This window comes from Columba livia, chromosome 4, assembly GCF_036013475.1.
Source record: "Columba livia isolate bColLiv1 breed racing homer chromosome 4, bColLiv1.pat.W.v2, whole genome shotgun sequence".
Lineage (NCBI taxonomy): Eukaryota > Metazoa > Chordata > Aves > Columbiformes > Columbidae > Columba > Columba livia.
Window position 1 is genome coordinate 77,808,086 of NC_088605.1, and position 12,684 is coordinate 77,820,769.

General features: G+C 50.8%; 1 protein-coding gene across 1 annotated transcript; it reads left to right on the forward strand.

Annotated features, from left to right (window-relative positions):
- Positions 1-24: 24 nt before the first annotated feature.
- On the forward strand, positions 25-12,675 carry PPP2CB (protein phosphatase 2 catalytic subunit beta). Its single transcript, XM_005514797.3, has 7 exons — positions 25-281; positions 7,629-7,838; positions 8,092-8,265; positions 8,776-8,865; positions 10,366-10,527; positions 11,351-11,469; positions 11,916-12,675. Exons 1-7 carry the CDS (start codon positions 180-182, stop codon positions 11,986-11,988), a joined length of 930 nt encoding a protein of 309 aa, XP_005514854.1. The 5' UTR covers positions 25-179; the 3' UTR covers positions 11,989-12,675.
- The last annotated feature ends 9 nt before the right edge of the window (positions 12,676-12,684 follow it).

Genomic DNA, 12,684 nt, shown 5'->3' on the forward strand with positions numbered 1-12,684 from the left:
GGGGAAGCGGCGCCCGCCACGCGGGGTGGGCGTGGCCGGAAGTGCGCAGCGCCGGGGGCTGAGGGGGGTTCCGCCATTACGCGGTGCCGAGTAGGCCGCGGGTCCCGGTTGTTGCGCCGCTCCCGTTCAGGCGGGCCCGGGCCCCCCTCCGCCCTCCCGGTCCGGCGGGCAGCGCCGCCATGGAGGAGAAGGGTTTCGCCAAGGAGCTGGATCAGTGGATCGAGCAGCTGAACGAGTGCCGGCAGCTCAGCGAGAGCCAGGTCCGCAGCCTGTGCGAGAAGGTGAGTGTGAGGGGCCGGGCCTCGCCCGCTTCGCGGGGATCGGGGGATCGGGAGGATGCCCGGGCCGCGGGGATGGGGCTTGCGCGGGTGGAACGCCTCGCAGAGGCGGTGGGGGCGGATCGAGCTGCCTCCCCCGCGGGTTGCTCGCTGTCAGGCTGTAACACGGCCCGTAGTGCACCGCAGGGTGGGAATCGCCTGACACGCGGCGTGTGTGTTTCTGCTGTCAGAAACGCTGCCCTTATAGTATTTTTCTGAACACATAGCTGTCCTCAGTACTGTGGCGTTTTACCTTTTTTTGCCTTGGGTTCAGCTGAGCTGCGGTGGTGTGTGCGGGGAGGAACCTGCTCTGCCTTCCAGCGGCCTCTGGTTGTTGCGCTTCTCCCTCGCGTCTTGTCGTAGACGTTGATCCTGAGTCGGGGGAAGCTCCTGACATGCCGTGTGTGGCCTGGGGAAGCAGGCGGGTGGACCACGAGCCGTGGAACTGAGCCGGACAGCGGCCTGTGCGCTGCGGAGAGGGAGGCTGAAACAGAACGAGAAGCGGTGGGATCGAGGGCACGCTCCGCTCTTTCGGACTGTTGCTTGGACAGCGCTTTGGCAGATTGCTGCTTGGTCTCATTTAGTCTCGGCTCTCGAGGCTATTTTTTCCCCACTAGCAGACAGGTCTTCAGACTGGTGTTGGGCTTTGTTGAAGTTAATCACCACTGTGTGAACGCTCCCTCCGTACTGCAGTCTGTGCATAACTTAGAATTTTCCTTAATCACACAAAGTGTGACAGCTAAAAAATTGAAGTGCTAGCAAAGGTAATAGCGCAGATTGTGGTGATTCGTTTGTGTTTCTTCCCTGGGTGAGCAGCAGAGCCCAGCTGTGCGTCAGGGGGTCTGGAGCAGCTCTCAGCTTCCTTTCCCAAGTGGACTGGTAACTCTCAGGCGCAGAGGTTAGAGCAGTTGGTTCAGCGTTCCCTTTATATCACTGGCAGCGAACTTGACATTGTCAAGTTACTGCTTGTGTGTCTCACTCAGTTCTCTCAGAAGCAGAACATGTTTTTTGAGGCCTGTTCACGGTGCTCATCGCAAAGGTAGGCACTGTTTGTTTGGAGCTCAGGCAGGAATCCAGGCTCTGGCTTCCTCGCAAATGCTTTCACCAGTGGTCCTGACATCGAGCTCACCCCACCCAGCCTCTGTTTTCTGTCTCCTGTTGCCTTTTTTTATTCCATGCTGAGACTGTCTGTTTGTTTTATGATTATTTCTCCAGAGTTCCGTCAGCTCTGATGGAGTGTGGTGAGAAGGGCTGGTGCTGCAGCAGGGAGCGACAGCGGTGGCTTGAGGAATAGCTCTATCTTGAATCATGTTGGTTGGAAGAGACCCTCAATATCATTGAGACCACCCATAACCCACCCCTGGCACTGCCCCATGTCCTGAGAACCTCATGTCCGTCTGTCCAGCCCTCCAGGGCTGGTGACTCCAGCACTGCCCTGGGCAGCCTGTTCAATGCCCCACAGCCCTTTGGGGAAGAAATTGTTCCCACATCCAGCCTCAACCTCCCCTGGCGCAACTTGAGCTGATAAGGTCTCCCCTCAGCTCCTGTTCTCCAGCTGAACCCCCAGGTCCCTCAGCCGCTCCATCACATTGTGCTCCAGCCCCTCACCAGCTCCGTTCCCTTCTCCGAACTCTCTCTTGAGGACCACAAGCTCTTTGTGGCTGTGCTGTCTCCCGTGTGAGGCCCCTCATAAGCCTAAAGTACTTTTTTAGTGTGATCTGTGCCCTGATGCAAGCATTGCCGGTTGGTAGCTGCTGTTCTAACCAGCAGACTGTTGCAGAATACCATTTCCCTTCTTCCCTGGGCTATGCTGTGAATTAAGGAGCGTGGCCGCTGTGTTAGGAGAAGCTGGAGGACAAAGCCAGCGGGTCGTGTTGGTACATCAGCAGTGGCACAGTAAATAGGGAGCGTGGCAGCTCAACGCACCCCGTTTGTCATCCGGGTGACAGGTAGGAACCCTGACGCTGTGACACACGGCATGTTTCCTTTGACACAAGTATTGTCTCTCACAGCACTGAGTTTTTAAAGGGTGTTCATAACTGATCAAAACTACTTGGGTGTGAAATAACTACTCTGTGGTGCTCTCTGTTGGGGGAATGGTTTCATCATTCAGCCTGTAAGGGAAGGGAGTTTACAGAAACTTTGGGGTGTGCAGGCTCAGTTTGGTGTGGAGCAGCGCTGCCAGAGAGCTGCTTTAGTGTCTTTACCTGACATCGCGTTTGGAGAAACCCTTACCAACCGTGTTTCGCTTCTTAGTGCTCTCTTTTGGGTGACTAATTTTGAAGAGGTCAAGCACAGTGCTCCTTCTTGCATCAGGTAGAAATTTGTGGAAGACCTCGGCAGTTAAAATAAAAGACAACATCAAAACCGAAAAAGCTGAACGTTTTGAATCAAAATGAGTCAGAGAGGAGGAAACCCCAGCGAAACAAATCCCAGACTTGCTCGTCTGGGTCATTATTGTTTTTAATTGCTGGCATAATGGACAGTAATAAGGGAAAGATTGGACATAGCTAGGGTTGCGGAGGCTATGCCAAATTATGCTGTGCTCTGAAAGGTCTTGAAATGTGCACCTGTAAAAATCACATTCTGTCTCCACCTGCCCAGTTACGACATAATTTTGGCAGCTCATCAGTCTTGTATACTTTATGCAGTTAATCAAGATGTCATCTGAAGACAACAAGAAAACACTTGTTTCCCGTTCTGCTGGTCTTTAATATGAAATCTAGCTAAAATCATGCTGACATTTAAATGCTCGTAGAAGGACAAATGATTATGATCACTGCTGGAGCGTGTAGATGCAAGAAATGTTCCAGCCATGTTGGGGAAATGTGCATCAGATGTCTTGCGTCTCGTACTTGTTCTCTTAACATCATGATGTTAGACTTTCTTTACAACAGAAGGTCGTTAAAACCTTTTCCACTCTCAGTGAAAATGGAGATTTCTGCCTCAGGTGATGCTTGCGCTTCATGGGAGATGCCATGGCGGTTTCCTGCGCTGGTCCTGCCTTTGGAATGGTGCGCTTGGGTACGGGTGGCAGGGTAGTGCTGGCCGCGTCCAAACACTTTTGGACCTGGGTGGGTTTTGCTGCCCTGTGTAACCTGTATTTTGGACAGCTGAAGTCACGTGGAAAGTCCGAGAAGTTGGGTTCAGGAAATAGGAAGCGTTCCCAAGTTTGGACACGGAAATCTCTGAATACTTGTGTTTTAAAGTTCAGATCAGCGCATGAGTTCTGGTGCAGGTGAGGGAGTTGAGAGCCATCCTCATTATCCCAAGGAAAAGGGTTTCTCACCGAGGTGATAAAATGGGTATGAAAAACGGTAAGTAAAAGGCTGTCTCTTAAATTAAACACAGGCAAGCAGGTGCCCATAACCATCTCCCTCTTTTTAGCTCCTTTCTTCTATCCTCACTCTTTGTGTGTGTAAGAAGGATTGCAGCCTTGTCGCTGCGAGCAGCTCGAGAGCTCGGTGTCGTGAAGTGGTGGGACAGGATCCTAATTGCTAACGAAGACTCGCGTTTCTTGTGCTGTTATTGAATGGTAATTGTCAACTGATCCTTCAAACCAAGCAGCAGGAGCCAGCTGGTGCTGTGGGGAGCATTGCTGTTACTGGCACTTACCTCTGATGCTTCTGCTCTCCGAGATCATTTCAGCCAAGAATAATTTTAGGAGAATGAGCTTCTGTGCTAATTGGTGAAATTAGGATGAGTGATGGAGCCAAGTAGCATCCTGGATGCTGTTCAAACCATGAAATTCCAAGTGTTGTGTTGAATCGTGGCCAGGAACTTTTCATGTCTCGGGTGCTGACACTCATCCCGGGGCGTGCTGGCCCCACGTGTGCACCGCGACACTCCGTGCCACGCGGAGACGCCGGGGTGCCCTCTGCTGCCTTCTGGCATCTGCCTTCCACCTCATTTGGTGAAAATCCAGCTGGTTCTTGTTCAGGCCAAGCTCCTTGAGATTTTAATAGCCTCAGCACGCTTATTGACATAGTATTTTGGTCTGTCGCAGCTGATGGAATGGCCGTTTGGTTGAGTTTTGATCAGAAACTCACTCCATGGCTGCTTAAGTAAGAGCCTCTGCGGTGACCCGCAGAGTGCATTAGGTGGATCTTCCAGAGGAGCTGAGTTCTGTGCTCTCAGAGGGTCTTGTATGCAAAGCAGGTGCTTGGGGTCCTTGTTTTTCAAGCGCGGAGCTGAAAATCTGCCTCCTGGTTGGATCGTAATCCCCTCACCCGTGGAATCGGCCCACGCAATTATCGTAGACAAATAGGAACAGTGTAGTAGTTGATGTGGATTTGATCGGTAAGGCTCTCTCGGCGGGATTAGTCCCCTGCTGATCCCGACGGTAGCCTCAAAGCCGCCGTAACAGCTCGGGTCTCGGAGCGGTGCGCGGAGGGGTTGTGCTCAAGCTCCGAGACTGCTCGGCTTCCTCGTGCGAGGACCACGCAGTAAATTGTTGGGATGGGAATTCTCCAGCCTCCCTCCACACAGACTGAGGGCTGGGCAGCAGACGAGCTTGTGTTCCAGTCTGCACAGGTGATCTACAGAACCTAAAACTGGGTAAGAGACGGGAGTAGCCAAAAAATTATATAAGAAATTTTAGCAAATATGTGGTAACCAATGTGCTTAATGGAGATTTATTTAATAAAAATATCTAAAAGCAGCTTATTTTTATTCTCACCTGGGTATTGTTTCCATTCAAAACAATTGGGACACACACTTAAGAAGCTGATAATGTTAGTCACCGAAAGTAGCTAAAATATGACTTGAAATCAGCCGAGGTAGCTAAAACATGACTTGAAGACACAGTTATTGAACAGCTTTCTTAAGGAAGTGAGTGGTAATAGTGCAGGGCAGCTTGCTTGCATCAGAGTTCTCTATCCTTGTTTTGTAATGGTGCTTTTGTTATTTGAAGCCATTTGAGTTTCGGGTTAGCTCTGCACGGTGAAATGTCCAAGCAGAGCGCACTGCGTAAGTTGCAGCTTTTCTGGAGTGTTTTTAATGATGCTGAAGATGTTAAAGGTTTTGTCCTGCGTTAGAAAGTCACGTGAGGGCAATCTTGTGCGGCCAGCCGAGCTCAGTTCCCAGGCCTGGTCTGAAACAGCTCTGCCGTGCTTAAGTGACAGCCTTAACCTGTTTGTGTGCATAGATGGTTATGCACACAGTATGTTAAAATAGGCTGAACAGGACTAGTACTAGATGTGGTTGAGATGCTGCTGAGTATGTATAGTATCTGTACAGTGTCCTGCGTCTTTTCCCCAGAGCCTCCAAGTAAATGTATTTCTGTTGATGCAGCTGGGAAGGGAGCAGTTTGTGTGGTATGAAAAGGCAGAAAATACCTCACTTACAGCTTTTGTGGTTAAGTTAGTTCCAGTGTACAACAAAACCGATCTATTGCTTGTGCAGCAGGCAGAACACACCGCACACTGGTTTACGTTTGTCTCTCGCTGAGGATGCAAGCTCTCAGAAGGTGCTGTTGGTGCTTTTGGAGATATTTGAACAGAATTGGAGTACTGCGATGTGACACATCCAGCAGTTTGCAGTTTAGAGGTGCAAGGTAGACCCCACGTCATTGGGTCCATGTGGAGAACATGTCTTTAGGGCTCGAGGCCACATCCCTTGGGTGACATCCAGCACAAGCGGCATGCTGGATGCTGCCCAAGCCCTTGGTTGCTTGGGTTTCAGTTATGTTTTCCAAATATGCACTTTCCCTAAAAGAGACAAGGCAACTAAATGTTTGAACGTGAACACAGGCGTCCCTGGGGATCCCACCGAGGGCGTCCTCCGCAAGCAGCTTCTGCCCAGGTCATCCCAAGTGAAGGGACTGGGCGATGAATAGCCAGATCGTCACCTGCAGATGACTGTTCGTTCAGATCCGAGCGGGCCTGTCCATGGGTGTTCTCTGTGCCTCGGATGTGCCTGGAGCACTGATCTGCAGCTGATGGGCTGCAAGCGGCAAAACAAACATGATATTTGATAAGGACAATAAGGGAATGCAGATAGGCTACATTACATGGCTGTAATTAGCGGAGGAAGAGATGACTAAATCCAGGGATGCTTTCCCTCCGTCTGTAGGCAGTTTGTTGCCAGCCGGGTACAGCCAGGGAAGTTGGTTGTGGCTCTGTATGTTTCGATTGCCTCTGACTTTCTTTTCCAGTTGTATGTGACCTGCCCCTAGAAGCTGTTCAGCTGTTGTGCTTGGCAGAGGATTGGAAACCTGGCAGGCAAGAAGTGCCCTGGGTGAGAGAAGCACCTCTTGTGTCCGCAGGGATGTTCTGTGCCACGTTAGTCAAGTGAAGCTCAGGAATACTTATTTTCCTTCGTAGTTTAGGCAAAAAAAAGAAATCTGCCGTTGTGCAGATTTTTATGAACACGCCATTCGTAACGCGTGACGGTGGCAAAGGGAAGGGTTCCACGGGGCTGTGTGTAGGGACATCGTCGCAGCTCGGGTGACTTTGGAAAGAAGACTAGGAGGTCATAGTTTTCCTACGAGTGTATCAAATATCTCGCCTTATGCGTGTTTGCAAATCACGTTGCGCAAAGAAACGTAGTAGTTGTCAGGATGGCATGTGCTGTCTCCTGGTGTTTCTGTCCTTCCAGCGGACGGCAGGCGTGGTGAATTGTCTCTGTTCATACGAGTGTGGCACTGAACTCTTGCTGACGGGACGGGGTGGCCTGCAGTGCTGGGGGGACAGTTGTGGTTCCTGGGGCAAGAGCTTCTGGGAGTTGTGAAAGCGAATAGCACTTGACTTTGGCAGTCGCTTGGGGCGCTGCCGGCATTCGCGTACCCGAGGTGGGCAGACCTGAGCTCTGCTGAACGCGCAGGTGGAGCAATCTGTCCAAGGACTAGTCCTGTTTAAAAAAAACAACAACAAAAATCAGTTGTAGTGAAGAAGATAACCTTTGCCCGTGATGCTAACAAGGCGTACGGGAATAGCGCTTCATCTCTCCTGCACTTCAGAGATGTTTGAAAGAAGCCCAGGATTGTGGGTGAACCGCAGTGGCGATGCACGTCTGGAAGGTGGCACTGCTCCGTTTCAGGGGACGCCAGGAATTAACTAGTTTCAGCACTGCGTGTGTCGGTGCTGGTGGTGCAGCAAGATCTTCCTGACCTGGCCTTGCAGCAGCCAGCTCGCTTGTATTTGTGCACAGGGAAATACAAATGCACTTTGCTTACCCAGCATGCTCTTTTTCCAGTGGTCAGCTTGAGCTTGAGATCAGCTTTCCAGGGCGGATGCGGTGGAATAACGTCTGCACCTGCCTATGGAGGAGCTTCCTGCCTTTTTGTCCTAAGTGTGTGTTTTTTCTTGCTAGGCTAAAGAAATTCTTACGAAAGAATCGAACGTGCAAGAGGTACGTTGTCCCGTCACCGTCTGCGGGGATGTCCACGGTCAATTCCACGATCTTATGGAACTCTTTAGAATTGGTGGCAAATCCCCAGACACAAATTACCTGTTCATGGGAGACTACGTGGACAGAGGCTATTACTCGGTGGAGACGGTGACTCTTCTAGTAGCATTAAAGGTACGGTTTGACAGCTCTTCCTCAGCAGCACTGGGCAAAACCACATTTTGGGGGAGCTTAAAAAGAACTGCTGCTCCCATTGATGCCGCTGTTGGCTCGAGATAGACAGTTATAAATTGAAATGCGTTAATGTACTCGCGCTCTTGTATAACAGAGCTGAATGCCTGACTGCTGTTTGGAATCCTTTGTTAATGTTTCTTTCTATATTGACGGTGCAGTTCTGGTGTTAAAGCGGAGCTTGCTTTGTCCGTAGGTGCGTTACCCAGAACGCATTACAATACTGAGGGGCAATCACGAAAGCAGACAAATTACACAAGTGTACGGCTTCTATGACGAATGCCTGCGGAAGTACGGCAACGCCAACGTCTGGAAGTATTTCACAGATCTGTTTGATTATCTGCCGCTTACAGCTCTAGTAGATGGCCAGGTAAGCCTTGGGCAAGGAAGATGCACAGTCGGTCTCAAACAAGCTCCTTTAACTTGTGCTCCGAGGTTTTTTTAGAGCCTCTGTAGTTATTCTGGGTTAGGGGAAGATGTTAGTGAGGTGTTAATAGAAGTTGACGGTGTGGCAAGACGTTTGCATCTGCTGCCTGAGGAATGGCAGGGTGTTACTGCACATATGGTTCATTTCCAATGGCTGCTCAAAGAGTGGGAATCCCGTCGTGATACGTTAGATGCCAGTTGATTTGTGACTGTGAGGCAAGATATTCTTGAAACTGAAGGCACGCTGTCTTTGCTGTTGCTCTGATCTTCCAGTGCAAGGGGAAGCCTTTTAGTTTTCTGTCCTTCTGCGGGCATTGAATTTGGTTTCTGTGCTGCAAGGGTGAGCTGGCTGTTGTTGTAAAAGAATGACAGCAGGGTTAAAACCAGCTGGTTCTGAGGTGAGTCTGCCCATAACAACATGCACTGAACGGATCGCTCTTTCTTCCCCGAACAGATATTCTGTCTCCACGGTGGCCTCTCTCCATCCATAGATACACTGGATCATATCAGGGCTCTGGATCGCCTGCAGGAGGTTCCACATGAGGTAACAGGAAAGGAAATGCAGCATCAGCTGAGATGTCTGCTGCTGGAAAACGCCGATGTAGCCTTACACTGAAACCCATTTAAACAGTGGGACAACCGATTATTGCCTGTCTCAGAGCTAGAGCAGATGAACATACACATTTGGGCAAAACACACTCAAGTCAATATGCTTTGGTTACAGTAATCTGCAAAAGGAAAGCTGGGGGGGTGGTTCACAGCTGTTTTTCACAGAATGATGGAATTCTGCGGCTGGCACGCTGACTCAAAGAACAGCATTTGGCAGGGGAAAGTGTTTCCTACCCTCGGCCTAGTCGCAGACACGCTCGTGAGGCGACAACCACCATGTGAAGCCGTGTTGTGCCACCGTCCCCCCTCCCCAGCCAGTCCTTCTGTGCTGTTGCACCTCATTCAGCATTTTCTGGGGGCCTGATGAATTTGGGGGCCTGTGTGATACAGTGACGTGCAGGAGTCTGTCTGGAGGTGGCGCGGGGTGCCAGCTTGAGATGCGGTTTGGAGAAACCACCTCCTGAGCTCAGAAGCTCCCGCAGCCCTTCTGTGTAGGAGCGATTGGGGTTACAAACGGATTGAATGCTCCCAGATTACGACAAACTGCTTTTCCTGCCACATCTTTGGTATAACAGCGAGAACAATGCAGCCGGGTCTGCCCAACCCTTCCGAAAACCTGCAGTAAGCTGTTTAAACGACTCCCAGAACCAGGAGGCTGCCTGGTGCGACTTCCAGCTGTAGTTAGGTGTAAGGATTCTAGAGTTGCTGTGAGGTTTCCACAGTCCTGTGCTGAAATCTGCCTTTCCCAACGACCTCCACGTGTGGTCAGTGTGATCCCCGCCGCAGGAAACAGCGCAGGCTTGGAGAAATAAACGCAGGGAGCTTTTCCTGCCCCTTCGTTCCACAGCAGCTCCGCAGGAGAAGCCGCTGAGCTCCGTTTGTCCCTGTCAGATGATGGGCACCGGGATGTTTTCAATACATCAAGTCCAACAAGAGAGTGTTCAGGAGAGGGAACGCAGTGGTGAGTCCCTGCAGCAGGGCTGCTGAGGGCTGCGCGTCCACCCCCAGCACGCGGCTCGTACCCTCCACGGCTCCTTCCTGCTCTTTTGTATCACGACTCGCCCAGCACTCCTGAACCCCTTGTGTATCCTTGGACGTGCAAGCCTGCTCACGCGGCCTGTTTTACACTCAGAGTCAGGTGTAAACATGCAGGTCTGCTTTCCGTGTCTTGTGTCTCCTCGACTGGCCGAAGGGAGATGGGAAATGGTGTGTGGAAGAGGAGCTGGGGACAGTTACATGGGCTAATTTCTTGGGCCGCTGTGTACTTATGTGTGTCTTTGGAAAGGATGCTGACTGATCCTGTGAGTAACTAGCCCATGTTACAAATGTTAAATAAACTCATCTGGTTTGTGCTGTCAGTCTTTTTACTGTAAATAAATTACATTCTTAGAGCGACTTTTTACACGATCTAACAAAGAACGCTTATCTTTTCCAGGGTCCCATGTGCGACCTGTTGTGGTCGGATCCGGACGATCGCGGCGGCTGGGGTATATCGCCACGCGGCGCCGGCTACACCTTCGGGCAAGACATTTCCGAAACCTTCAACCACGCCAACGGCCTCACGCTGGTCTCCCGCGCTCACCAGCTCGTCATGGAGGTAGGGCAAGCGCCTTCTGCTGGACGGGGCTAACAAAAACAGGTGCCGATATTGTCTCCTCTGCGAGACCTTCCGCTGGTGGGTTTGCACGAGCCGGCACAGAAACGTTACGCAGGTAAAGACCAAAGTGGGACTTTAATCATGTGAAAAAAACATGAAACGAGCAACATAAAATGATGTGTTTTGACCCGCTGTGTAAATAAGGGGACGTTCTGCCCCCCTCTCCCAGTAAATCGCCAGAGGGACCCTGTCGCGCCCCATTTGGGGGAGTAATCGTCTCCTTACGTGCTGCCTGCTCCGTTTACGCTGCTGTTGCAGACAGACCGCCCTGTGATGGGTGATGACGGGGATTAAGCTGTCAGTTAGGCTGCCGATAGGCTCGTCTCCCGTGTCTCGCTGGACAAGTGCCAGGTGGGTCAGCGGAGCAGCTGTATTTTTAAATCTAGTTCAAGTAGATCCTGGAGCGATCCCGTGTGGCGGAAGGCGCTGGCGCCAAGCAGGTAAGTTCAGCTTTGTGGCGGATGAAAACTGAAGGCGTACCTAAAAATCTCGAGTTTTCCTTGCGCTGCAATCCATGATTTGTGTGCAAAAGGGATAAACACCTGAGTGACGGGTCACCGGCCCCTCTGGAACGGTCGGAGCGGTTTTTGGTAGGTGACGGCCGCTTCTTCCTGCAGTTGTGTCTTTTAATCTGAGACCGAGTTGGAAATACTAGAAGTCTACAATTTCACAAATGCCTTTGGATCATTTCAGGCCTTAAGAGGAACTTGAAACAAACTGAGGTTTGAGGTTTAACAGAGACCTTTTTTTCCTTCCCCGGCAGGGTTATAACTGGTGCCACGACCGAAACGTGGTGACCATTTTCAGCGCGCCCAATTACTGCTACCGCTGCGGAAACCAGGCTGCTATCATGGAACTAGACGACACTTTAAAATATTCCTTGTGAGTAACACGTCTGACCCTTCCCAAAGGGGTTTGTTTTGTCAAGTCCAGCTCCAGACACTCCGGAGTTGCGCATCGCAGGGCTCTACCTGCGCGCATATCTAAAAATAAGTAGGAAGTTATGCCCTTGAAAGCTTTTATTGGGTACTGTGTTATCTCCACTGGAGCTTCTGCATCCCCTTAATCCCTCTGCTGCCCAAGTTTGCAGTATGTATTGCCATTTTTGGTGGTACCAGTTGCGTGAAGGTTGGTGAAAGGGTTTCAGTGTTGCGTTGAGTTCTGCTGCAGCGCTGGGTGGCCTTCGCTCCCCAGCTGTCATTTTGGGGACTTCTTAATGTCTGGAGCGTTTTAGGTGGGAGCAGCTGGGGTAAGCAGGGAGGAGAGCAAGGCTGGCATGTGTTGTGGTGTTGGAAAACAGTGAAAACCATGCTTTTTGTTTCCTGCAGCCTTCAGTTTGACCCCGCGCCCCGCCGTGGAGAGCCCCACGTTACCCGCCGCACCCCAGACTACTTCCTATAAACCTCACCTTGGTCAGAAGGGAGTTAACATCCGATGTTTCTAAAGAGCAACAAGATTTCCACATTTCTGTAAGAAACCGGGGTTCGTCTCGACTTGAAAATCCCCATGATGGACCAAAACGTGCCATACAGAGGATAAAGAGCGCGGAGCACAACCTGAGACTGAATTCCTTACAACACTATCTCCCCCGTCCCACGCAGTCCGGCCGTCATTTGCCTGCTGTATTAGTAGTCGTCGTTTCTGGGTTTATTGTTTTCTTCTGGACTGTTCAGAGAGGAAAAGAATTAACAACACTTCCATCTCCTTTTGATGCTTCTTTGTACATTTGTTTTCTTTTTTAGTTCTAGTGTTTAACTGGCATGAATTAGAGTTGATTTCCGAGGGAAACGCACACTAACTTCTCCCCCCACCGCTCTTTATTTTATCGAACGACCCCCGTCGACTTAACTGGAGAAAGGAAGCGATTCCTGCTTGGGAGCACGTTGTCATAACACGGATCAAAACGTTCCCTTTCGAGCTTAATTCCCCTTTTCTCTCCAATTCTTGAATCCTGACTTTTTGGGGTTATTTTGGGGGGGGGGGCGAGGGGGTGGTTTGTTGCTTTCCCCTCTGTATATTTGTCCTGGAAGTGCTTGCAATCCTTTTTTCCCCCCCAAAACCCAATAAACTTGCCGTTGTCAACCCCAAGTCGCCTCA

What these genes read in the sequence shown, in the direction of transcription:
- PPP2CB (XM_005514797.3), top strand. Translation starts at nt 180, where the DNA reads ATGGAGGAGAAGGGTTTCGCCAAGGAGCTGGATCAGTGGATCGAGCAG. An exon ending in CTCTTCTAGTAGCATTAAAG is followed by an intron (nt 7,839 to 8,091) that starts GTACGGTTTGAC and finishes CTTTGTCCGTAG; the next exon opens with GTGCGTTACCCAGAACGCAT. An exon ending in CAGCTCTAGTAGATGGCCAG is followed by an intron (nt 8,266 to 8,775) that starts GTAAGCCTTGGG and finishes TTCCCCGAACAG; the next exon opens with ATATTCTGTCTCCACGGTGG.